We start from the raw sequence: 26464 nt of genomic DNA, 5'->3' as shown, positions 1-26464 counted from the left end.
CAGATTATTTTTAAATACACTCAGTTTGAGCTCCTTTTGTTTTTCTTTTCTTAAAAAAGAGGTCTGGCAATATAAAAACTTGTATCGACCATCTGCACAGAAAGGACCTCAAAAAAGAAATGTCAGGATCTCAACGACAATTTCCACAAAAAAGCAAAAAAAAACATGTTTACATCCTTTCATTCTCCAAAAGTGTGAAAAATTGCAACCATCTTCCTTCACGTTAGAAAAAGAAAAAGTAAACTAGCTACACTTAAAGGGGATACTGTTCTGTCTTTGCATTGGGAAAAATTGTTTACTTGTAACCTAGAGGGACTAAAAAGAATGCATTATTCTTTTTGCCCCTCTTCCTTTCTATTAGAATAAAATAAAATAAGTAAAACTATCAGAAAACTGCTCGCTGCTAAGAGGAAAAGCTACTCTGAACCCTGCAATTCGTCATGCCAGTGTTTCCTGGAGGAGGGCAGCCCAGGCCCACAGGAGAGCCACTGGTGTGCTAAGCTAGACACTTCACGAGGGCAGGAACCTCTCTGCTTCTGCACAACTATGGATACTCAGTACCTGGCTCAAAGTCGGGCACAATACAAGTCATTTATTCATTCAGTGAACATTTATCGAGTACCTACTCTCTACCAGGCAACATTCCAGATGCCTCAGATGCAGCATAAAACAAAACAAAGATCCCCGCCCAAGTGAAATTTTAGTTCTACTGGGAAAGGGGGTATAGAGAGAAGAGAAAACAGGTAAATAATGTGTTATGCCATGAGTGCAATGGAAAAAAAAAAAAAGTAGAGCACGTTAAGAAGGATTTGGAGTGCTGAGGAGGCATAGCAGACCGCAACTTTGACTAGGACATTGTAGGTCTCACTGAGAAGGTGCCAGTAAACATTTTTTGATGAAATAAATGAATTAGAGAAAAATTAAGCAGAAAAGTTTTAAGGCATGTTCAGGGGATGATGAGAAAGCAACTTTGAGAAGGCAGGCTATCCACGATGAATCTGGGAAGGAGGTGGAAGCTCACTTTAAGAAGGGTCCTGGGTGCAAAGCTAAAGGGTATGGATTTACAAAATTTAGAATTTATGAAGAACTCTTACTTATACTTGTATCTCCAGCAAAGTTAACTTCATCTCCATTTTGCTAATAAGGAAACTATGCTTAGATAAGTTTAGTGATTTTCCTGAGATCACATAGCCAATAAGATGCAGAGCCAGAACTTAAACCTGACTTCCAACTTCAGACTGGCCCTACTGCCCTGTTACCTCCCCCAAGGAATGTACACAGGTTGTAGAAAGAAAAGAGAGTTATAATATATATGACTAAAATATAAAAATGATTACATGCCAATTATCAAAAAACACAGAGATATCATAACAAAATTTAATGTAAGCTTTAAATTAAAAAAAAATTTTAATGTACACTTTTAAAATTATACATTCCACAGAGCAACAGACTGTGGGAGCTCAATAAGAAATCAAAATATAGAAAACTAAGAGCCTATTTTAAATCATGTACTATAGTATTAGCAACAGAAAATATGTGGCTACAAATCTATTTCTACCATAAATGCCTTTCTTTTTACTAGAAACTTTTGCAAACTTCTACTTTCAAATTGAATCTATTTCTCTTACAAACACAATAACACTTTGTAACTTGTTTTTCATTAATAAAAATACTGTTTCTCAATTATACAGAGAATACATGAATACTTTCTTTAAAAGGTTAAAGTCTTCAGTACTACCAGATCGAACACTCCAATCCTCCAGCTCTTTTTCTACGTATGTTTGTAGATCCAAGTGTTTCCTGACTACTTGTGGATACTACTGTGTTTACGGGACACCTGGGTGGCTCAGTCGGTTAAGTATGCGACTCTTGATTTCAGCTCAGGTCATGATCTCATGGTTTGTGGGATTGAGCCCCAAGTCGGGCTCTACATTGACAGTACAGAGCTTGCTTGGGATTCTCTCTCCCTCTTTCTGCCTCTCTCTCTGTCTGTCTCTCTCTCAAAATAAATAAATAAATAAACATTAAAAAAAAAAAACACTGAACTTACCCCTTTCCCCTCAGAGCTAATCAGGTCCTCAGATTTCCAGTGTCAGTAAAGGGCATAACCCATCAGAAACCTTACATTCCATATTTTTTCTACCCACTCATCTATCTCATCTGATCATCAACCTAATCCTGTGTGTTTACCTCTGCAATATTTTGTGTTACCAGCCTCTCTTCTCTATTCTCATTTCCACGCCTTTCATATTGACTCTCTTACCTACTAGTTCCACTACTGCAGGGGTGTGTGCCCTATGGAGTCACACAGGGTCTCATGCTTAGAAGGGCCCCATGCTTGGTATAATGCTCTGCTGTCACTGTCTTAAAATTATTTTTTTCACTGTCTTAAAATTATTAATAATTTTTTAAAATAAGGGACCCTATATTTTCATTTTGCACTGAGCCTCACAAATTATGTAGCCAGTTTTATACTATTGTAATAGCATACTAACTGGTACCCATTTTCCCATTAAGGTCCTGATGCAACCCATTCTCCACAACTCTGTAGGGAATTAAAAAGAAGATACTCCATTGGAATTAGATCAAGCAATACATGGCACAGAGGTCTGCCAAATTTGAGGCTGAGAGGTTTGAAGTATAACTTTAAATTGAAAAGATGAATTATTGAAGAATTAAATTTCCATGTAACCAAAGAACTAACCACATTATCTATGGACACTTTTGCATTACAAGTACTTAGGGAAAATGGACAAAGTAAACACAACCCTCTATGAAGCCAGAGCAGTAATGGGGAAAGAACACGGGCTTTGCATTCAGAGAGACTGCGTTCAAATTCCAAACTTACTGCGTGACTTTGGACAGGTTACTCAAATTTTCAAATTCTTATTTTCCTATTGATAAAATAGAGAACATCTGGCAGGACTTTTTTTGACACAAAATAAGAGAGACCCAGTTCAGTTCAACAAACACTTACTGAATGCCTACTCTATATCAGACAATGCTTTTACGCCAATGGCATCAAGATAAGTAAGACTTCCTTCTAAAGGGTACGTATGGAAATGGGGAGAGGACTGAGGAAGGAGTAACTTTATAATGGAAAAACCTAACAAATGCTACCTCACCAGGTGTGATCAGGTAAACGGTGATAGTGATAGATCATGTTCATAGTATAGGCCTTAGATATGATATGATGAAACTAAGCACTTTAACTCTGTGGTCTTATTCTCCCAAAGTCACTGGAGAACCAAACTAAAATGGAGTCACTTATGTCAGGGGCAAAATGGAGATGGGAAACGCAGGCATACAAAGGAAACTTAACCCAATCTTACAGGAATTTCCAGTTCTTCTCGGAATTCAGAAAGCACATCAGCCAATCTCCAAATGCCAAGTTTGTTCATGCCATCTCTGGACTTCCTTGTTCCCCTGACTCAGCTACCCTGATTCAAAAAAGAAAGAAGACCCCTTGGAAACCAATCATCTGAAAAACAAAAATCAACCAACGTCCACATTTACCCCATGAAAAATTGCTTAGATTGTGGCAACTTGAAACTCATTTCTCCAGTTGCCCTGAGTTCCCCAGCTTGTAGGTAGAAAGCCTTACAATAGCTCATCTTTCTGCTTTATTTTATTCAGTGTGCAAAGTTTGAGTTTTGACACTATAAATCCAGTCTCACCATGAGAAAAACACTAGACAAACCCAAATTGAAACAGTCCACAAAATACCTGACAAGTACTTAAAAGTGTCAAGGTTATCAAAAATAAGAAAACTAAACTTTAAAAATCTGAGAAACTAACAGTTAAGAGGGAGTCTAAGGAGAGGCACCTAGGTGGCTCAGCCAGTTAAGGGTCTGACTTCAGCCCAGGTCATGATCTCAGTTTGTGAGTTCAAGCCCTACACCAGACTCTGTGCTGACAGCTTGGACCTAGAGCCTGCTTTGATTCTCTGTCTCCCTGTCTCTCTGCCTCTCCCCAACTTGTGTGCTCTCTCTCTCTCTCAAAAAATTAAAAAAAAAAAAAAGAGGGATCTAAGGAGACAAGACGACTAAAAGCAATGTGGTATCCTGGATGGAGTCCTGAGGCAGAAAAGGGACATTAAGTAAAAACTAAGGAAATTCAAAAAAACAATGAGCTTTAGTAACTAATAACATACCAGTACTGGTTATTAGTTGTGACTACTTTACCATTTTAACATATTGACGATGGGGAAAACTGCATGTCAGGTGTAAAGGAATTCTCTGTCCTATCCTTGCAACTTTTCTGGATACCTTAAACTTCTAAAATAAAAAGTATATTTAAAAAATAATGCCTGGGGGTGGGGGTGAGGAGACCTGGGTGTCTCAGTTGGTTCATGCAGGAGTTTGAGCCCCACATCAGGCTCAGTGCTGACATCTCAGGGTCTGGAGCCTGCTTCAGATTCTGTCTCTTCCTCTCTCTCTCTGCCCCTCCCCTGCTCTCTGTCACTCTCTCAAAAGTAAATAAATATTTTTAAAGAATTTTAAGGGGCACCTGGGTGGCTCAGTCGGTTAAGCATCCAGCTTCAGTTCAGGTCATGATCTCACGATTCATGGGTTCAAGCCCTGCGTTGGGCTCTGTGCTGACAGCTAGCTCAGAGCCTGGAACCTGCTTCAGATTCTGTATCTCCCTCTCTCTCTGACCCTCCCCTGCTTGCGCTCTGTCTCTCAAAAATAAATTTTTAAAAAAACATGAAAAAAACAAAATAAAAGAATTTCAATAACACCTGGGGGGGGAGGTAAGGAGGTTAGAAAGAAGAGTTCATAAAGAAAACTAAACCATGTATAGGCATAGAGGTAAGAGAAGAACAAGAACAAATTGGTGATCCCCCAAAAACATATTTTCAGCCCCACTAAGTCCCACAGTCAATTAAAAACTAAATGTTTCTGGGCACCTGGGTGGCTGTCAGTTGAGCATCTGATTTTGACTCAGGTCATGATCTGGCAATTAGTAAGTTTGACCCCTATAACAGGCTAACTGCTGTCAACCTGTCAGCACAGAGCCTGCTTCAGATCCTATGTCCCCCCTTCTTTACCCCTCCTCCACTTGCCTCTCCCCCAAAATAAACAAAAACCAAACAAACAAAAACTAAATGTTTCAAGAAATTTTTTAAAAGACAGTTATTTTTATGTTTATTTTTGAGAGAGACAGCACATGCACACAAGCACATATGCGCACAGGGGCAGGGATGAGGGGAAGAGCAGAGAGAGAATCCCAAGCAGGTTCCACACCATCAGCTCAGTTTGGGGCTTGAACTATAAACCGCGAGATTCATGGCCTGAACAGATATCAAGCATCAGATGCTTAACTGACCAAGCCACCCAAGCACCCCATCAAGAAATTTAATTTAGGAGTGCCTGGGTGGCTCAGTTGATTAAGTGGTCAACTCTAGATTTTGGCTCAGGTCATGATCTCATGATTCTTTGTAAGATCTAGCCTTGCATTGGGCTTCACGCAGATTCTCTCTCTCCCTCTCACTCTTCCCCTCTCCTGCTGGCACACACTCACTCTCTCTCCCTCTCAAAAAACAAAAATTTAAACAAGCATAAGAAACAGCAATTTCACTGAGATTTACTTTCTATTTTATGCTTTCCAATAAAATTTTTCTCTTTTTAATTTAAAGAGACAAGTACAGCAATGGCACTTGGGTGGATCAGTCAGTTAAGCATCCAACTCTTGATTTTGGCTCAGGTCATGATCTCATGGTTGTGAGATACAGCTCTACATTGGGCCCCTCACTAAGCATGGAGTCTGCTTAAGATTCTCTTCCTCCTTCTCCCTCTGCCCCTCCCCCCTGCTTGTACATGTGCACCCATGTTCTCTCAAAAAATATATTCATTTTTAAAAATTAAAAAAACAAGGTAGATTTATTTATTCTGACATGATGACAGTAAATTAAGAGAAAGGTACAACTTGCAAACAGCATGTATACCATGTCTTTACCAAAAAGAATTTACATCCTAAATTATTGCTAGTCTTTTTGTATTATTTTATGTAAATAAGAATGCTTAAAAGTGCTAAGTTCTCTTTCTGAAAAGCTAGAATTCTTATTGACATATTTTTATTTTTTTATTACTTTTTTTAAAATTTTTTAATGTTTTATTTATTTTTGATACAGAGAGACAGAGCAATAGAGGGGGAGGGGCAGAGAGAGAAGGAGACACAGAACCGGAAGCAGGCTCCAGGCTCTGAGCTAGCTGTCAGCACAGAGCCCGACGCGGGGCTCGAACCACTAACGGGAGATCTGACCTGAGCCGAAGTTGGAGGCTTAACTGACTGAGCCACCCAGGCACCCCTTTATTATTTTTTTAAAGCTTATTTATTTTGAGAGAGAGAGAGACAGCACATGAGCAGGGGAGGAGCAGAGAGAGAGGTGAGAGAGAATCCCAAGCAGACCCCACACTATCAGCTCAGAGCCCAATGTGGGGCTCAAACTCACAAACCTCAAGATCATTATCTGAGCAGAAACCAAGAGTCAAACACTTAACAGACTGAGCCACCCAGGCGCCCCAGGATATATTTTTAGCATCATTCAGTTTCTAGGGAGGAAAAATATTAGAACATATGTGATAATGTTTTTTAAGGCCATCAAGAATTATCCAACTTTGTTACTTGAGTGACAAATTACTAGTTCAAAGCTTGAATTGGGAGGAGAGGGTTTGGCACTTTTTTAAGTTTATATTTGTTTTAAGTTTATTTATTTATTTTGAGAGAAAGAGCTCAAGTAGTGGAAGGGCAGAGAGAAAGAAAATCCCAAGCAGGCTCTGCACGGTCGTGGGGCTCAAACACAAAACTGTGAGATCATGATCTGAGTACCAAAATCAAGAATCAGACATTTAACCAACTGAGCCACCCAGATACCCCTTAAGTTTCATTTCTTTCTTTTTTTTTTTTAACATTTATTCATTATTGAGAGTGAGAGAGAGAGAAAGAGAGAGAGAAAGAGTGTGAGTGATGGAGGGGCAGAGAGAATGGGAAACACAGAATCTGAAGCAGGCTCCAGGCTCTGACCTGTCAGCACAGAGCCCAATGCAAGGCTTGAACTCACAAACTATGAGATCATGACCTTAGGTGAAGTTGGATGCTTAACCAACTGAGCCACCGAGGCACCCCAAGTTTAATTTCTTAAATAAATACTACAAATAGGTTAAACATTCCAAAGTTACAAAATGGTAGATTGTGAAGTAATTCCCTCCTATTGTCTCTCCCCAGCACCTACCTCTCCCCAAAGGCAACCATATTACAAGTTTTGGGGTATCCTTAAGAAATATTCTATACACATACAAGCAAACAAGCACCCAATTTTCCTTTTCTTAAAACCAACTTTCATGCTCCTTATTTTATTCTTACTGAAGAATTTAGCTCACTTCGCTTGAAGGTTTTAAAAGGATTTTCAGTATCACATATTATAGCCTTATGTGGACTTCCATCTTTCTCAAAGTTGTGGGAATTTCAACTGGATTCCTGAGGTTAAAGGAAACACTAAATACATTAATATTTAAGAAGCACTAGACATAGTACTATTTATTTGAGAAACTCAGTTAAAGTGATTTGATATATATACTCCACTTATTTCATATGCATAGCCAATGTTAGATTCACAAACACGCATTTCACACTATGGTAAAGTTGGAATTTCAGAACTATAACACCTCAAAACACATGAACAAAATTTATCGTTACTGTTCTGTTAATTTGTTTATGTTTTTATACTTGCTGTCTCTTGATTTGGGATACCCATCTGGGTGATGCAAGGTTCCGCTACTCAGCACCTCAATACTCTTCCTTTACTGGCATTTATAATACTTGTCCTTTTTTGTGTGATGAGATCCTTGAAGGCAGGGAACATGATTTAAGTGATTTTTTATTATTACCAGACCCTAGTGCTCTGCCTGGCAGTATTAGGCTTTTAATAAGGGTCAGTTAAAGTGAAAAAGTTTATACCAGAGGTGGTAAGTCGAGAAGGTAATGTCTAAGACTGTAAGGATTAGGTCTCTTCGGGGTGTCTGGGCGGCTCAGTCGGTTACCCATCAGACTTCGGCTCAGGTCATGATCTAACGGTTTGTGGGTTTGGGCCCCAGGTCCGGCTCTGTGCTGACAGCCGGGAGCCTGCTTCAAATTCTGTTTCCCTCTCTCTCACTGCCACGCCCCCACTCACATTGTCTCTCTTTCTCTCAAAAAGAAACACTTAAAAAAAAAAATAGGTCTTGTTAGCCTGAGCAAAAGCAGAGAGAAGTGAAGCCTTTGGGGGAAAACTGCAGATAGGTTGGTGTGACTGGGTGCCCAGTTTAAATTTTTTTTAATGTTCTTATTTTTTTTACTTATTTTTGAGAGACAGAGAGAGAGTGCGAGCAGGGGAGGGTCAGAGAGGGAGGGAGATATAGAAATTGAAGCAGGCTCCAGGGTCTGAGCTAGCCATCAGCACAGAGCCGGATGCGGGGCTCGAACCCACGAACCGAACCGTGAGATCATGACCTGAGCCAAAGCCGGACGCTTAACTGACTTGAGCCACCCAGGCGCCCCTGGGTGCCCAGTTTAAACAAAAGAGATACTAAGTATGAAAAGGTACCCATCAAGAAGCCTCCAGAGTAAAGTTCAAAATTCTTAGCTTAGCAAGATGTATCAAAAGGGTAGTCAAATAGCTCTTAAACCTAGTCTCCTGGCACCAACAACCTTAGGTCTAGCAGTATCCAATTACTTGCAATTTCCTAGAAGCATCACAGTCTTTTACCTCTCGGCCTTCCTTTGTGCTTTGCCCTTTGCTGGGAAAGTTCTTCCTTCTTTAAACCTCAGTTCCATCAGATTTGATATAGGAGTCTCTCCCCTGCTGACCTCTATTTTGTGGTTCCCTTAAGTCCATTGGCATGTCTGGTTCCCCACTAAAGGCTAAGCAATGCGAACCAGGCTTTTTCATCTTTCTATCTCCCCCTTCTTTGGCAGTCGATACTCCGATGTTTGGGATTACTAATATAACAGACTCCGTTTTCCATTATGCCCCCATCCCCACACCGGTCCCATCATTTGAAAGCTCATGTACTCACTCTACAGACTGTAAATCCAAGTTCACAGACTGATGGGGCTTAAAATTTAGGTCAAACACTTAAAACGATTTGATAGCCACTCTTGCTGCCCCTCTCTAACCAAACGGGGTGAATGCCAGGCCCGGAGTCCAAGGCCCTAACTTTGCACCAAGGCATTTCAACCATTTCCCTGTGTCCAACGTGTAAGGCCAGGGCCAAGGCAAATAACATGTGTACAGGGGCCTGGATTTTCACAAAGAACTCCTCCCACTTGCAATTTAGTGGATTACGAGGTCACGGACTACGCGTGAAAAGGAGCAAGATCCAAGGCCTGTGAGATTGCCCAGAACAAACCCAAGCCCCTTTGCTCGGCATTTCTTCCCCAGCGGGCTTCCAGAATCTCAAGGCTGAGGAACAAAGCCAGTTAGAAACGCCCAAAAAGGCAAAAGAGGAGCCGGCGGGGAGGAGATAAGGCAGGGCTTTGTTCTGAAAGATTCCCCTTCCGAACTCAGCTCCCGCGGGGGGCTCTGTCCCCAAGCCCTCCCCGCCATCACAGGCGGCGGCGACCGCCCTACGGACTTGGGAATCCAGAGTTGGCCCGGAATAGCAGCGCTCCTGAGCAATACCCGCTCCCGCCCAAGACTTCCGCGCTCCTGGCGCCACTGGGTGGAGGAAGGAACTCGAGAAAGTTCCACGAGCGCCAAGAACCCAAGCTCTAGCCCACCCCCACAAGGCCCTTCGGCACAGCTCCTCCCAGTCCGAGCGCCCCCGCGCCGTTGCCCAGGTAACCGAGGGGCGGTGGCAGCGGTGAGAGGGGCGGGACTTCCGTCGAGTGACGCGCCTGGACTCGGCTACAAAAGACGGCGGCTGCGGTTCGCCGGGAGGAACTTTCCAGAACGCTCGGCGGAAAGCGGAGGAGCGGCGCTGCCCGAGCTGCGCCCAGCAACGCGCTGCTTCCCGCTCCCCCGCACCGGCCTCGGCCCGCTCACCGGTGAGTTTCAGCCCTCGCGCTTCCCCTCGTCCCAAGGCCGGCGCCATTGTTGGCACGGGGAAGCCGGATGGGGCTTCGGTCAGAGGCGGTTGGCTCCGCGTGGGCGGGAGGGTTGTCGGTTCCTGTATCCACGGTTCTCTCTTGGGAGGACTGGTGTGGTGCTGCCGCAATCTTCAGCGCACGCGGTGAGTGGGCCCGAGATGTTTACTGAAGCATTCTCCACTCGGTATTTAGCCTGGGTCCCCAAGGACTTGGAGCCTTCAGCTTTCCACCCAGACCCCTCCCTCCCCGAGCGCGGCCCCGCTGCCCCTCCGCCCCAGCTTGCTGGGGCGGGGGGAGGGGGGGGGGTCGACCATTCGCGCACGCGCGGGAGGAGCCAGGGGGCGAGGGGCTGCGGAGGGAGCGGGGCGGAGGCTGCGGTCGCTTCTCCGGACTCCTCTGCTGCTCTTTGTTGAGGGCTGGCTGGGGTTCTCCCACACCTTTGGTCCCTGGTGGGAAGAAGAAAACCGTAACCCTCTGTAATGTAGAGGGCAAACTAAAGATATGGAGACTACGCTGGCTTGTGGGGGAGAGAGGTGTTCGGTGGTCAAAGTAGGGATGCTACAAGTTCTGTGATTGAGAAATGCCCTTAGGATTGCGGGGGGAGAGCTTGCCTTCTCTGCTTTTAATCAGTTTCATGAACCACTCCTTTTCCTCCTCCCCTGTGTCCCAATGTTATTTTATCTAGGGAGTCTATGGCTTATCCGATTTACCGGAAGATAATGATAACGTAAGAACTGAGCCTATTGGTGCTTTTTTGATTATTGCTGTCAGTACTGGGGAAGAGAAACAGGAAGAATCCAGATGATTGTGGCGTTAAGTATGGAGCAGCTTTCCTGTGGGAGAGTGGGGACCAGCTACTAGGCCTGTGAATTATTTCCTAAAAATTACTTGCTGTTTAGTTAGTAAGAATTCACAGCTGAATTACCAAAGGGTTTGTTACCTTTGTTACCATCTGAAGTTTAGAGATGTTAGTGTTCTATCAAATTTGGGAAAAAGATTTCTCTGCCTTAACTTTGATTTTTACTGATTAAAATTAGTGGTTGAAAGTTAAAATTGGATTTTATTTCAGGCTGTAGAAAATGGTGAAAGAAACTACTTACTATGATGTTTTGGGGGTCAAACCCAATGCCACCCAGGAAGAACTGAAAAAGGCTTACCGGAAATTGGCTTTGAAGTACCACCCTGACAAGAATCCAAATGAAGGAGAGAAGGCAAGTGAAGTACTCCTCCTCCTTTTTCTTTTTTTTTTTTTTTTAAATATGTGTTCGGTTTTAAATGTAGCTGTGTAATTCTTTGCCAGGTGTTTACAGTATTTCTTTGCAACCTGACAATGAGTGTGTAATACAGGCACTGTTTTGCAACACGTTTTTTCTTACGGCAGATTTTTTCTTGAACAGTTTAAACAGATTTCTCAAGCTTATGAAGTGCTCTCTGATGCAAAGAAAAGGGAATTATATGACAAAGGAGGAGAGCAAGCAATTAAAGAAGGTGGCGCAGGTGGTGGTTTTGGCTCCCCCATGGACATCTTTGATATGTTTTTTGGAGGAGGAGGAAGGATGCAAAGAGAAAGGAGAGGTAAAAATCTAGTCCACATGCAGCAAATTAAAGTAGCCCTTTGTGAAAGTAAATTCTTGAAATACCTATTTGAAATGGTTGTTTACATGTTAATATGAAGTTGCAAACTGATAAACTGCTACTTTGAAGTATTTTTTTTTAAATGTTTTATTTATTCTTGATACAGAAAGAGACAGAGCTTGAGAGGGGGAGGGGCAGAGAGAGAGGGAGACACAGAATCTGAAGCAGGCTCCAGGCTCTGACCTAGTTGTCAGCACAGAGCCTGATGCGGGGCTCGAACCTACGAATGTGAGATCTGACCTGAGCCGAAGTTAAGTTGGGGTGATTTCTCCCACAGAAAAACCGTGGGGTTTTTTTTTTGTTTTTGTTTTTTTACTTTTAAGGAATTGACTAGTAGCAAAGTCTGGCTTTTGATTAATAAGTTTTGTTTTTTTGGGTCATGTGATTATTTATCCTTCAGTACCATTTCAGGAGTTTGGTGGGGTTTCCCCCCATTCTCTGTAGTCTCAAATGTATAAAGGTAAAGTAGGAAGGGCAGTTTTTATCATGCCAGAATCAACTGCATGGAATTCTATTGATACTGAACCAAAGGTGGAGCTAAGAGGAAAAGGATAGAGTTAATGGTGCTGCTTTGGAAATGAAAAATACTCATTAGGCATGTTTTGCAGATAGGAGCAAGGGAGCTTTTTGCACTGAGGTGTAAGGCAGTACTCCTTTGTGGTGGATAAAAGTCATTGTGGAAGACTCGTTAACTAGAAACTTATTAACCATTGGCAGGTGACTTTAGCCTTTGTATCCTTATGCAATTTCTACTTTCCACGTCACCTGTTACAGTGAGATACGGCACTGCTCTATAGCCACTGGCCACATTTAAGTAAAAATTTCTTGATGGTAGCCATGTTTGGGTGCTAAGTAGCCACATGTGATTAATGGCTACTGTATTAGGTTTCATGGATATAAAACATTTCTATCATTGCAGGAAGGTCTCTTGAACAACTGTATGTAAGGTCTCTTGAACAACTGTATGTAAGAAACAGTCTTTAACTACCATTGTCCCGAAAGTAAATAGCCTGCTTTTCAGAAAGAAGTGGAAATTTGATAGCGTTCTATAGAGACTGAATAAATATGTCTGCTTTCCTGGCAAATTTTGCTAAGTTGGAATTCTGTGGGCTGAAGGATTTTTGGATGAAGAAATTGGCCACGTTCAATACCATACCAAGTGAAAGATTTAAGAGTATATTAGGACAGAGCTACAGTTGGGATTAACTTTTTGTAAAACCTATTTAACATCTTCAGTTTCCCAAGTGATTTCGCAGTTGAGGTTTTTGATTGGTTTGGTTTATAAGATCGCCAGAAATATGTCCTTGGGCAGATTATTTAATGTCACCCTATTTTCCTCACCTAAAATTACATCACAGTTGTGGGTCATGTGTGATAATGTGGCCAAGTTCTGTGTATGCAATAGGTGCTCAACTGATGTGTCTGAGGTTAGTCTTTAATTACATGACCCTTTACTATTTTTGAAGTGTACTGAACAGAAATATAAGTAACCTCTTAGATTTTTGATTAGCTATCCTTTATTCTAGGTAAAAATGTTGTGCATCAGCTCTCCGTAACCTTAGAAGATTTATATAATGGTGCAACAAGAAAACTAGCTCTGCAAAAGAATGTGATTTGCGACAAATGTGAAGGTATGGTCTTTTCACACCTTTACCATAAGTGAAAATGAGACCGAAGCTCTTTTAGGTAGATAAAACTGACAATAGGCTACCTAAATCTTGGAGAGTGCGAGCATGAAGAAAACCTCCTGAACCTACCACCTTTTTTCATGTGTGTTTTTATTTCATTTTTTTAAGTCTTGGGGCGGGGGGGCGGTTGTTGGAAAGAGAAAAGGAGACAGGATCCAAAGCAGGCTCTGCTCTGACAGTAGAGAGCCTGATGCGGGGCTCGAACTCACGAACCATAGGATCATGACCTGAGCCACCAAAGTCAGCTGCTTAATCACCTGAGTCTTTCAGGGGCCTCATGTGTATTACATAAAGCTGGGATCAGTGTAATTTGTGGTGTCTTTTTTTCCCTCAACATTGTTCAGAGTTGAACCCTTCATGTTCTCTCTAAAACTTAGAGAGTCCTTCTAATGGCTTCCCCAAACTGTAATACTGTTTAAACAGTGTTGTCTTTTTTTGGACAGTTAACTGTTGAGACCAATTTATGGGTGAGAGCCCGTAATCTTTTTTTTTTTTTAATGTTTTTATTTTTATTTTTGATACAGAGAGAAACAGAGCATGAGAGGGGGAGGGGCAGAGAGAGAAGGAGACCCAGAACCAGAAGCAGGCTCCAGGCTCTGAGCTAGCTGTCAGCACAGAGCCTGATGCGGGACTCGAACCCACGAATGTGAGATCTGACCTGAGCCGAAGTCGGAGGCTTAACCAACTGAGCCACCCAGGCGCCCCGAGAGCTTGTAATCTTAAGTTATTGGAAATGATGGAATTTTCTAAAGAGAACATATGCTTTAAAATAATTTCATCTTCCAGATAAAGTATTCTTAAAATTCCTTTGGGAGCCGATGCTTAAAACAAAAATCTGAAATGGTTCTTTGGAAAGACAGTCTAAATGTTATCTATTAACTGAAGCTGGTGGTGGCTATATTTTTTCAAATATAAAAAGGCTGAAGAGTTGTAGATTTTTAGAACAGCATTCCATCAGACCTCGGAAATTAAATGTAGTGTTTTAAGACTTTTTATTAATATTAAAATATTCATTATATTCAGTACCAACCTCAGAAATTTCTTTTTGAACTGTCTAGGCCGAGGCGGAAAGAAAGGAGCAGTAGAATGTTGTCCCAATTGCCGAGGTACAGGAATGCAAATCAGAATTCATCAGATAGGACCTGGAATGGTTCAGCAAATTCAATCTGTGTGCATGGAGTGCCAGGGTCATGGGGAACGGATCAGTCCTAAAGATAGATGTAAAAGCTGCAATGGAAGGAAGATAGTTCGCGAAAAGAAGATTCTAGAAGTTCATATTGACAAAGGTGAGTTCTGAATCACTTACTTTGAATTCTTAAATGCTGTGGCAGGTTTAATACTACATTTTATAATTGTTAAAAATTATCTTTAATAGGTTATATATGATCTTAACTCCCAAATATAACATTTAGCTACATAGTAAATGCTTTCTCATCCAAGTTTTTGTATATTTGTAGGGAATGCTTCAAGGATGTTTAATAGAACACTAAGTACATCAGCAAATGACTGAATAGTGTTCTAAGCTTAATTTTTTTGTATTCCTATTAAATCATTAGATCTCCCACTTCTATTGCAACTGAAATATTACTTGGGAACTGCTAGATTAAGCAGTATGCCTTTTTATTTATTTATTTATTTTATTTTTTTTAAAGATCTGGACTTGACAACCTGGAGATTGAGTCATGTGCTCCACTGAGTGAGCCAGCCAGGCATTACAGGAGGTGCCTTTTAAGTATGGGAGGTTTAAGTGAAGAAATCTGGGGGTCTCCTATTTTCTTGAAATTTTTCTAAGCCAATGAACATGTTTTATTAACTGATACATAAGAACTTAGGAATATGTGGCCATGTCTTTAGACATGGCTAATTTAAAGTGAAACTGTAATGTGCATACCGATATGGAACTGCTGATCATATGAACCTCATTCCATATTAAATCTACATAAATCTGCATGAACTTAAGCCTCTGTAAAATAGTATTCTTTTGTGTGAATCATGGTACTGCTCTCCTTTTATTGTTTTTCCTCTCTCAATTGGTCCATGTGTAGTTAAGTTTGGATTTTTTTTGCTCTGATAGGACATCTCTTTTGCTACCAACAGTATGGGTTTTTTTATGTTTTATTTTTGAGAGAGACATCGTGAGCAGGGGAGGGTCAGAGAGAGAGGGAGACAGAGAATAGGAAAATGGGTTCCAGGCTCTGAGCTAGCTGTCAGCACAGAGCCTGACGCAGAGCTTGAACCCACAAACTGAGATCATAACCTGAGCCGAAGTCAGACACTCAACCGACTGAGCCACCCAGGCTCCCCACCAACAGTATGTTTTTAGGAAGGCATTAGTTGTAAGTGAAGGCATATTTGCTCTTATCCACGCCTTTTACAGTAGTGGAACATCCAGCAAAACCTAACTGAGTTGCTCCAACAAGACAGCAACTAGCCCTCATGAATAAGATAAACTGTTTTCTTTATGTAATACTGGTATTGTGGTTTACGTTCTTAGTTTTTTAGAGATATATTCTCAAGAATTATGTCTAGATTTTGTTTCAAAATGGGAGGGAATGTGGATGAAGGTACTATAATGCGTGAAGCATCAGTCATGAGATGATAGTTGTTGGATCTAGTTTGATGGATATATAGGGATTCGTACAGTTTTGGCTATGTAATAGGGATTTCCTGTCTTGCATAACTAAAAAAAGTGGCTCTTGTTTGGGTCCCCTCAGTGATTGGTTCAGGAGACAAGATGGAGATAAAGTAATATGTATGGTTAATATTTATGGTAATGTTTGCCAGTCAACTGATTTGGTTGGCAGCATGGGCCTTTTTATTTAATCCTCGAAGAAACAGACCTGATGAGGAGATCTCTGGGAAAGATTGGAATGTTATGCAACTGCTTCCCCAGGGTAATCCAGGCTAGTAGTAAAGAGCAGCTCTGAGATTTGGAGCCTCACATGAGTTTGTGTCTAGGGTTTGTGTTCTCCACTGTGATTGCTTTCTTTGGTAAGAAAGTGGACTGATTGAATCATGTGGGCATTCTTAGGCATTTCAGTAAACTTAGCATCTACAAAGACTTGGGCATTTTTTTTCATGTATACTCAAACATGCATCAATTTCTTTAAAGATTCTGACCATAGCTGGATGTTAAAAATAGAGTATAAAACTAATCTTTTGTCTTTAGGCATGAAAGATGGCCAGAAGATAACATTCCATGGTGAAGGAGACCAAGAACCTGGACTGGAACCAGGAGATATTATCATTGTTTTAGATCAGAAGGACCATGCTGTTTTTACTCGGTAAAAACTTTTATCAATTACTCAAAGTAACAAATTGTGTTTTTTACACGAGCTTTTCATTACTCTAACAATATTTCTTGGAAATACTGCAGAAAAGTGTAGCAGGAGAGTTAGGTTATATGTGACATTTCTTCTAAAAGGCTGTTAACCATTGTTTCAATAGGCTACAAGCAAAAGATGAGATTTTGATTTGGGGGTAAGTTTAGGTAAATCATCACCTAAAGGATATGCTTTAAGAATTGTTTTGTATGGGGGTGCCTGGGTGGCTCAGTCAGGTAAGCGTCCGACTCTGTGCTGACAGCTAGCTCAGAGCCTGGGGCCTGCTTCGGATTCTGTGTCTCCCTCTCTCTGACCCTCCCCTGCTCGCTCTGTCTCTCAAAAATAAATTTAAAAAAATTTTAATTGTTTTGTATGAATATAAATGGATAGATGAGGGAAACCCATTCCTAAACTGTCTTTGTGTAAGCATTTAATTTGAAATAACCTAAACCTTTTACTCCTTTGAGTCCAGAGTTTGTTAAAAGTGGAGTTGTGTTTAATTGTAAACAAATGTGTAGAACCTCTGTAGAAAACTAAATTAGTATACATATTGAGATCTGTAGCTGTGAAATACCATGTTTATGATCTTACAGTGAAGAACAAGTATTTTGTTAACTCATGGATTAAATATATAGCCATTGCTAATTTAAAGCATTGGACGAGAGTAGGGTTCCTGGAAAGCTGTGGGAAGTAGCATCTGAAGGAACTGGTTTTGAGTTAGTGAAAAAGAACATTCCTACAAGTGTCTTAAATAATGGGAAATGCTGTCAAAGTCAGGATTTTGATGGGTTCATTTGAGGTGAATCTGTTTTTATTTCCAGTTTTTTTAATGCTTATTTTTGAGAGAGAGGAGACAGAATCCTAAGCAGGCTCTGCACTTTCACCACAGAGCTTGATGTGGGGCTCAAACTCAGGAACTTGCTGACCTGAGCTGAAATCAAGAGTTAGATGCTTAAGCAACCCAGGCACTCCTGAGTTTACAGGTGTTATTTGGAGAATACTCTGCATGGAAAAGGTATTTTACTAATACGAATTGGAAAAGAAAGTCTAAGCACAAGGAGGAAGTGGGCTATACAAAATACGAAAAGTATGTTCATAATATGCAAAGCACGATAGTAATTTATGTATGTTAGTAAAAAATTATTGTTTGGATTTAGTCATCCCCATTACTTAATTTTACAGAACCTAAATCTGGGACCCAGTTGGGAGTCTTGCCTCACACTATAATGTCCTTTCCTCCTTAATATTTGCCTTTTTTTTTTTTTTTTTTTTTTTTTTTAGCCACCCTATTGTGGGAAATTTTTTTTCCACATGTGAGAAACCAGATTTAAAGTTAGGTATTGAGGGGCGCCTGGGTGGCTCAGTTGGTTAAGCCTCCGGCTTCGGCTCAGGTCAGATCTCACGGTTGTGGGTTCGAGCCCCGCATCGGGCTCTGTGCTGACCGCTAGCTCAGAGCCTGGAGCCTGCTTCCAGTTCTGTGTCTCCTTCTCTCTCTGCCCCTCCCCCTCTCATGCTCTGTCTCTCTCAGTATCAAAAATAAATAAAACAAAAAAAAAAAAATAAAATAAAACAAAAAAAAAATTTTTTTTTTTAAATAAATAAAGTTAGGTATTGAAAGAGTTCAGGGATGGTAAGTAGTAGAGGCTGCCTAGAATGTGTGGAAGGATCCTAAAGTCTTATCCAGGAAATGGCTGGCAGGGTTCATGTATTTGCTGTTTCTAGATCACAGCTGTTTTCAGAATGGGGAAAGAAAGATACCTTTGCTGTTAGAATTGCCTGCTGTGGTACTTTTAATTGCTGGTGATTTGAAAGAATTGAGTGTATGTCATTTCTGTTGATCCAGGCGAGGGGAGGATCTTTTCATGTGTATGGACATACAGCTGGTTGAAGCACTGTGCGGCTTTCAAAAGCCAATATCTACTCTTGACAACAGAACCATTGTCATCACCTCTCATCCAGGTATGATAACATAGATGAGCTTGTTGGTGTACTACAGTATTTTCGGGGTCTGCTGCTAACTAGTATAGGCATGGAGAAAACTGGTGTTTTATTTAATTAAGTCTTTCCTGTGAGCTGAGCGGAAATTCTATGGTAGTGGGTTTCTTTTGGAACCCCTTAAGAACTGAAAGGTAATTGGATTGCTGCCTTTACATAAATTTACTCCTGTCTGTGAGCTAGGACATTCCTCTATAATTTTCCTTGCCTCATAAAAATGTGATTATATTGAAGAAAACATGGCTTCTATGTTTTTAGGTCAGATTGTCAAACATGGAGATATCAAGTGTGTGCTGAATGAAGGCATGCCAATTTATCGTAGACCATATGAAAAGGGTCGCCTAATCATTGAATTTAAGGTAAGCTATAAAGTAGTCTAAGAATACGTAACAACGATTAGCTTATTAAAATACAACAGAATTGGGGGCGCCTGGGTGGCTCAGTCGGTTAAGCGTCCGGCTTCAGCTCACGATCTCACGGTTCATGGATTCAAGCCCCATGTCAGGCTCTGTGCTGACAGCTAACTCAACCTGGAGCCTGCTTCAGATTCTGTCTTCCTCTCTGCCCGTCCCCCACTCATACCGTGTCACTCTCAAAAGTAAACTTTTTTTTTTAATTTAAAATGCATTTTGGGGCAGAGGACTGCTTTTGTAGAAAGAATAGCTTTATTTAAATTCTGTTAGAAGGAATTAGTATGTTTTAAGATGGGTTCTCATAAGTTGAATAGAATCATAATCACAGTGCACCTTTACTCAGATGAGGTTGGTTGTTTAATGCCTTAAATTCTAGGTAAGGCTTCTAGCTAGATGCTGTTGTGCCTTTTAGAACATGGGTTCTAACAGTGAGATTGGCAGATTCACCAAAGTGTTTTTTCTGGGAGAAAAGGGTCAATGGTATTATGTCTAAGGAGCCAATGGTTAAGTAAATCAAACAACTTACAGTGGAGATTTCTTTTTATAGGTAAACTTTCCAGAGAATGGCTTTCTCTCTCCTGATAAACTCTCTTTGCTGGAAAAACTCCTACCTGAGAGGAAGGAAGTAGAAGAGACTGATGAAATGGACCAGGTAGAACTGGTGGACTTTGATCCAAATCAGGAAAGACGGCGCCATTACAACGGAGAAGCATATGAGGATGATGAACATCACCCTCGGGGAGGTGTTCAGTGTCAGACCTCTTAATGGGGCCAGTGAAGAACACTGCTGGCATTTTACATGTGGTAGTGAATGAGTGAAGGACTATAATCATAGCTCACTACTTGGCTATTGTTTTTGTTTTAATATTCAACTATAGTAGTGTTTTAAAAGTTAAATGAAGAATAAAAAATATAAAAGCTCTGACTTTGCCCTGTATGTATGATGACTTCAGTGTGCAAGATAAGTTTAATTCTTGTAAAAACTACTTTTAAAAAAAATCTCCCCTAGCATTTGTTAGGCCCTACCTTGTAACTGATTTCAGCTCTATGTACATGAAGTAGTTTCCAGTGAAATGCTAGGTATATGTATTGACTCCAGTGTATAACCCTTAATTGTTAAGCTATGAAGTTAAAAACTTGTGTTTAATTGGCAATCAAAAACTTAATTTGTAGAGAAGTATTGGTCTGTAGTTCTATTAGGTGGGATTCATTGTGATGCTTCTGCAATTATTCTTTTGCCTCGACTGTTATTTGAAGATGGCATGCTGTGTAATTTGGCCTATGGTTTCAATGATATGGTTTCAGTGATGGAAAGGGCACCTTTCTAAAGGGGTTTATCTGCTGTTTGAGGGCTTGCACTTGTGGAATTGCCTTCCCTTCTGCTGTGCCATCTTTTTTTTTAATATATATATTATCAGTCCTGATGACCCTTTTTTTTTTCCTTCTCTTTGGACCATGATAAGCTTCAGAGTAGTGGCTTCAGGAGCAGGGTAACTTAGAGTGAAAAGACATTTACATGGAGAAGTGAATTTGCATGTATGAGCTAGGAAGGTGTTTTGTTAGGTATGTTACAGGTTTACTTAAACCATTTAACTTATGCTCCGAAGTAACTGTAATTTAATGTTGGTAGAATAGCAAATTATGAATAGCTTTAATTGTATGTTTAAAAAGTCATGTTCACAAGCTTAAATCTGGATATCAGAATTAAGCAATTCTTGAAATGTATGAATGTCTCCTTAATATACTGATTACAAAGCATTTCCAGTGTGTCACTACAGGCTTTTTTTTCCCCTAGATTAAAAGCATTGGCTTTTCACTAAGTAAGATAGGTAATTTGTCATTTAACTTAGTTATGGGCAATTGAAAATGGTACTTAACTACAGTTCAATGTTAAGGGTGGGGAGTGAAAGTGGGTGAGGGTAAGTAATGAGCCAGAAGAGGTTTTAAAAACTTTACAAACACTGGTATTAGAATGTGAAAGTTTTTACCCATTTATCCTGGTTCTGCTGCATCTCCTGTAATCAGGAAGGTTAAACATTTCCCCAGCAGTGGCCCACATCTAAGTTCCCCTCCTAGAGAACATTGAAGGAGAAACTAAAACTTAAGAGTAGTTTCCACACTTTTCAGTGTCTGTCATAAGTGACTTTTGTAATTAATATTCTTAGATTGTTGGTTTTAGTTTGTACCACACAGCTACCCTTCTGTTTGGATATGATGCCAGGTACTCAGGAAAGCATAACCGTATGATAAATCTACAAAGAGCCCTATGTTGTAACATCTTAAAAATCAACATCAGTCATGAGGGCAACTATAAATTAAAACCACAGTGAGGTGCTACTTCACACCTACATGTGAGAACATGGAGAAATTAGAGCCCTGTACCTCATTGGTAGGAATGTAAAATGGTGCATCTGTTGAAGAAAAGTTGAACAGTTTCTCAAGAAGCCTATGACTAGTAATATACTCCTTGGCTAAGTCAGAGATATGCTTCCAGTGTTTATAAAATTCACAGTAGCCAAAGGGGGAGCAAACCCATACCCAACTAATGGACAGAATGTGATGGTATGTGTGCATACAAATGTACGTGTATGTAAAAATGACCTATCTAGGCAAATTGAGACCAGTTACCAAGGGCTAAGGGGAAGAGGAATGGTTGGTGCTTACTTGGTTGTGACAGTTTTAAAAAATACTCATAGTTGCACAAAGGCTGTGAATATTAATGCTACTGACTTACACAGTTAAAAATGGCTAAACATATTTCACATGTTCTACCACAATAAAGAGGCAGAAACCGATTATAGTCTAAAAACTGCCCCTGAGAATTTGGACTAAAGTCTTCTCAGAGCTCTGACCACGTCTGCCATAGGAATGAATGTGCAGGCACACAAATGGAGTTCCCGGCCCAGCACTAATGCTCTGATGCCTTCCCCACGCATTCATACTTGTAGGGAACAAGAATGTGCCAGGAGGGTGCTAATAGTGGCAGATCTTCCTGTACGTGAAATTAGCATCCGGTCTTTTCTGCATGCAAACGGTACTTTTCTCAACCTTGGCCACACTAGTTACTCTGGAAACTAAGACATTTGAGCCCTTCCCCTCCACCCCTGGGATTTTAATATAGATGAGCTGGGTGTAGCTTTAAGCCCCAGGAGGTTTATGAACAGCCAAGGTTCAGCAGTACCAACATAGGGACATAGTCCTAATAACCATCTAGGATAATGCATTACTAAGAGAAAGTCCAATGATGGCAGCCCTTGATACTGCAGTTAGAAGCTTGAGGTTCAGGGGTGCCTGGGTGGCTTGGATGATTGTCCCGCTTTGGCTCAGGTCATGATCTCATGGTTTGTGGGCTTGAGACCCATGTCGGGTTCTGTGCTGATGGCTCAGAGCCTGGAGCCTTCTTTCAGATTCTGTCTCCCTCTCTCTGCCCCTTCCCTCTCTTGCTCTCTCAAAAGTACATAAATATTAATTTTTTTTTTAAGTTTGAGGCTCAGACCAAGGGAGCTTCACAGCTTAGAAGTACACTTCATTACAATTTCTCTTGAAATGTGAGAAAATGCATATGGTCTAAAAATGCAGTGAATGAAACTGCTAACAAGCTACAGCAAAATAAAGATGCTCTTTCAAGGGTTTCTCAAGTCCTCAACCTTTATCACTTAATTTGGTTATCTCTGCAACCTTATGAGGCAGAAGAAGAATCAAAACATCCACCTTAGGGGTGGAGAAACTGCCCTCTAGTGTTGTGGATCTCAAAACAGGAAGGCTGATGAGCCCCAGTGCCACAATTACTGATTCCAGAGGTCAGGGACAGGACCTGAGAATCTACCTTTGATCTACTGAGTGACAGCACCACTGCTCTGGCCCAAGTGCAGTTCCAGTTGTCATTCAGTGCTCTTTTACTCAGTTCAATTCCTGTGGCCAGTTTAGGTAAGTATATGGTAACGGATTGTGGAGAAACCATTCATGCATTCTTTGCCTGTTCCCACACCTAAAGAGAGGCTGCTGATAGCCAGATTCAAAGGATGAAAAGATTGAGCTTTGGAATTGCTCCTGGCTTTTGGTGTGTGCTCCGTGAGCAAAGGTATGGGAACCTCTGGAAGTCCCTTTCTTCATATGTATTATGGGAGCCATGATAACGCTGTGCTTCATAGAAAAAAGGCTGCTTACATAGCAAGGGCTCTTAGTCATACTACTACAAATTGAAAAGTAACTGGTGAAGAAGGTAATTTTACCTGAGATTTAAAGAAAGGTTGCCTTGAAATCCCATCCTCAGTTCAATGTTTCCAGAGTCACAAATAAGTGGGGGAAGGGCAGAGAGGGAGGGAGAGAATCCTAAACAGGCTCCGTGCTACCAGCACAGAGCCTGAAATGGGGCTCAAACTCACAAAATTCACCTCATGACCTGAGCAGAAATCAAGGGTGGGATGTTTGACCAACTGAGTCACCCAGGTGCCCCCAGAGTCACAAATTTAACAATTGAATGGGAAATAGGACAAATATCCTTACCTTCATGGAGTAAACTCTACTGCCCTATATTTTAAGTTGTAAGTGCCAGAGAGAGAGACCAGTTGTACCTTAGTAGAATGCAGCCGATACCTACTTCCCTAGCTACCTGACAACATGCTGTTTCAGAAGAGTGCAGGTGTCCATCTCTGCCCCCACCCCACCACAGTTCGGATATGTTCTAAGACCTCCAGTGGAGGCCCACAACCTAGAATAGTCCTGAGCACTATGTACTATGTTTCTTCCTATACATACCTACCTACCTATAATGTTTACAAATTTGGCACAGTAAGATTAACAGTAAAAACAAAACAGAATTGCAAGAACATACTGTAATAAAATGTGAATGTGGTCTCAAAATAGCTTTCTGTATTCGCCGTTGTGATGATGTGAAATAAAAATGCCCAAAGGAGATGAAGTGAGGTGAATGATTAAAGCATTATGACATGGTGTTAGGCTCGGTTTGATTTTCGGATGCTACGTCAGGAGGAGGATCATCTGCTTCTGGGCCGCAATTGCCTGCATGTAACTGAAACCACAGATGAGGGACTGCTATATGCCATTGGTTACTGCCATCAAGCTCCCATTTGCTTATCCTCTCCCACTGATACTGGTTAAGAGGCCAATAACATGATCTCTGCCATCCCTTGGTAAAGAGTGGTACCATGGTGGTACCATCAGACACCTTCAGCCTCTGACAGTTGGCTCCAGCTAGTGCACAGCACCCACAGCTCATCAGACTCCCTAGCCCAGGATGCAGGCCAGGTTCCAGCACTGCTCTGCTTCACCCAGACCTGGAGCAAGGGCACAGGGACCCCACTGTGTGTGCTTGGAAGGTCTAAGGCCCTCAAGCAGCTCACGGAGAGCTGGACAGGAGTATGGGCTGGTGTGGGAGTCCAGGAGCCAGGGTACCCCTTCTCTCACCTTGGCCTCAGTCCTGGGGGCTCCTCCTGCAAGAAAAACTATGTGCAGAGTAAGTACACACACTTTTTGGGTTTATACAAAAGGAAATTATAGACAGATGCACAAGGGTTTTCTGGGAAAGGCAGAAGACTTAATGTTTTTTACCTTTGTTAAACCAATTCATTTAAGAAATGAATGACTCCCAGTCCAGGCTTCTCTTCACCTGGTCTCCCAAGACACTGCATGCCTTGCAACCACCCCACACTGCAGTGCCTGGAAGGCTCCTTCACCTAACTTTGACCACCAAACCCTTTTACCCACAGCTCCTGCTGGTCCTTTTATGGTCAACTTCAAGAAGCCTTTCCCAACTCAGCTGGGCTTATTAGGTGCCCTTTTCCTATTCCCCCATTTCAATGACACCTTTTAACTGCCACTTCTTCCCTATTCTGTGACAGGAACTGTCTTACTAAACCATCTGCAGCACTAGGTACAAGAACAGATGTTTGATAAAATTCCAAGGAGTAAGTGAACATGTGCTGACTAGATTCCTGTTCTTCATGAACACAAACACTGATTAAAAAAAAAAAAAAACCAGTAAATTTTAAGATCCAATTGTCTTAACTCAGCAGTCAATGAATCCAGCAGCATTCTATCTAACAGGAGCTCTGAAGAGCTGCACAAAACCAAAGGTTTTGATAGAAAGGGGTGGGAAAAGGAGATCTCTAACAAAAGAGTAGATTGTTTCAGGCAAGGTCACCTTCCTATGGGGACCAGAGGGGATCTATCAGGTAGATTACTTATAAATACTGAACCAGGTAATTCCAGATTCACTAGTTAATGATTACAGTCCTAGGACAGGCCACAACTGCAGTTTGGAGAGGTATTAAATGTTGGCTGGTGTGGAGCGTAGCACAAGTAACTCCACTTTAGGCCTGTTGTTTCTTAACAGTACTGCTCAACCGTTCACGAGGTCATGGGCTAAATACAAGATTCCAATTTCTTAAAGATTTTTCTAAAGGATTTTTAGCATAAGCTGTTTCCTCTTTCCACCTTAAACTTATTACATGAAAACTTCTCACTGGGCTGTGAAACTACATTCACTTGAATTCATTGATTCATGGCTATGTTTAACTCAAAATGGCAGCAAATGACATCACTGTCAAAAAGCTGCAGTGGTTTAATGGCAAAAGGAAAAAAAAAGTTTTGGGAATATGATTGAGGAAGAGGTATTTCTTAGTGCTGCCAAGGATTAATTCAGCCAATAATGAGCATTATTGTGCAAGGCATAGGATCAGGCTATATTTCACTCAAAGGTAAATTATAACACTGTAGAGCTTTTTTTTTCATTTATTTTGAGAGACCAAGCAGGGGAAGGGAAGATAGGGAAAGAGAGGATCCCAAATTGGCTCCGTGCTGCTAGCACAGAGCCCAAACGTGGGGCTCTCACTTACGAACCAACAAGATCATGATCTGAGCTGAAACCAAGAGTCAGACACTTAACCAACCGAGTCACCAGGCACCCCAACACTATAAATCATTCAGAAAACTTCCCCCACTCATTTGTACCTATTGAGTGCTAAACTTAAAAAAGGAGACATAAAAAGTCTATACAAATAAGGTCTTACTTTCTTGAAATGAGAAATGATGTTGATGTTGGCATAGCCCCTCCAACATCAACATTAGCACACTCGATACATCTTTGGTTCAAACATTAAAAAACACCCCATTTGCAAAGTATTTTCAAGAGTTTTGCTGGCCTTTAACTTTCTCCTTGACTGGCAAGGATGCACATAGCTCAAAAAAGACTTCTATAAATCTCAGGTCCTTTTCTAATTTTCTTCAGAACATAGCAAATTTTCAATGCCAAATCCTCAGAGATGCCAAAGCAGAGTTCTCATCGTGGATCCTACAACTAAGTTCTATCCAGAAGACGAAG

At 41.1% G+C, this 26464-nt stretch overlaps 2 protein-coding genes across 5 annotated transcripts in view; one reads left to right on the top strand and one right to left on the bottom strand.

Annotated features, from left to right (window-relative positions):
• Positions 1-10291, bottom strand: part of APTX (aprataxin) — a 46268-nt gene extending 35977 nt beyond the window's left edge. For 2 of the 3 annotated variants that reach the window (XM_029921166.1, XM_029921169.1), the window contains exons 1-2: positions 10025-10291; positions 3333-3440 (exon numbers count right to left, since the gene is read on the bottom strand). The gene's annotated coding sequence lies outside the window, so the exon portion shown is untranslated. The remainder of the gene's footprint in view (positions 1-3332; positions 3441-10024) is intronic. The other variant, XM_029921170.1, reaches the window with a different exon arrangement.
• Positions 9910-20880, top strand: DNAJA1 (DnaJ heat shock protein family (Hsp40) member A1). Of its 2 annotated transcripts, none has more exons than XM_029921163.1 (9): positions 9910-10026; positions 11138-11279; positions 11466-11643; positions 13230-13334; positions 14450-14677; positions 16561-16675; positions 18558-18673; positions 18968-19068; positions 19670-20880. In XM_029921163.1, exons 2-9 carry the CDS (start codon positions 11148-11150, stop codon positions 19886-19888), a joined length of 1194 nt encoding a protein of 397 aa, XP_029777023.1. In that variant the 5' UTR covers positions 9910-10026; positions 11138-11147; the 3' UTR covers positions 19889-20880. The 2 variants fall into 2 exon arrangements, with proteins under 2 accessions (XP_029777023.1, XP_029777024.1); XM_029921164.1 differs by lacking the exon at positions 9910-10026 and adding an exon at positions 10197-10211.
• Positions 20881-26464: the final 5584 nt, after the last annotated feature.

The sequence above is a fragment of the Suricata suricatta genome, chromosome 13, assembly GCF_006229205.1.
Source record: "Suricata suricatta isolate VVHF042 chromosome 13, meerkat_22Aug2017_6uvM2_HiC, whole genome shotgun sequence".
Classification (NCBI taxonomy): Eukaryota; Metazoa; Chordata; class Mammalia; order Carnivora; family Herpestidae; genus Suricata; species Suricata suricatta.
Note: the sequence above shows the minus strand (reverse complement) of the source record. Positions and strands in the feature narration are given on the sequence as shown.

Excerpts from the sequence above, each read along its gene's own strand:
- DNAJA1 (XM_029921163.1), top strand. The coding sequence starts at position 11,148 with ATGGTGAAAGAAACTACTTACTATGATGTTTTGGGGGTCAAACCCAAT. Across the intron at positions 13,335-14,449 it reads GATTTGCGACAAATGTGAAG|GCCGAGGCGGAAAGAAAGGA; the intron begins GTATGGTCTTTT and ends TGAACTGTCTAG. Across the intron at positions 18,674-18,967 it reads TGTCATCACCTCTCATCCAG|GTCAGATTGTCAAACATGGA; the intron begins GTATGATAACAT and ends CTATGTTTTTAG.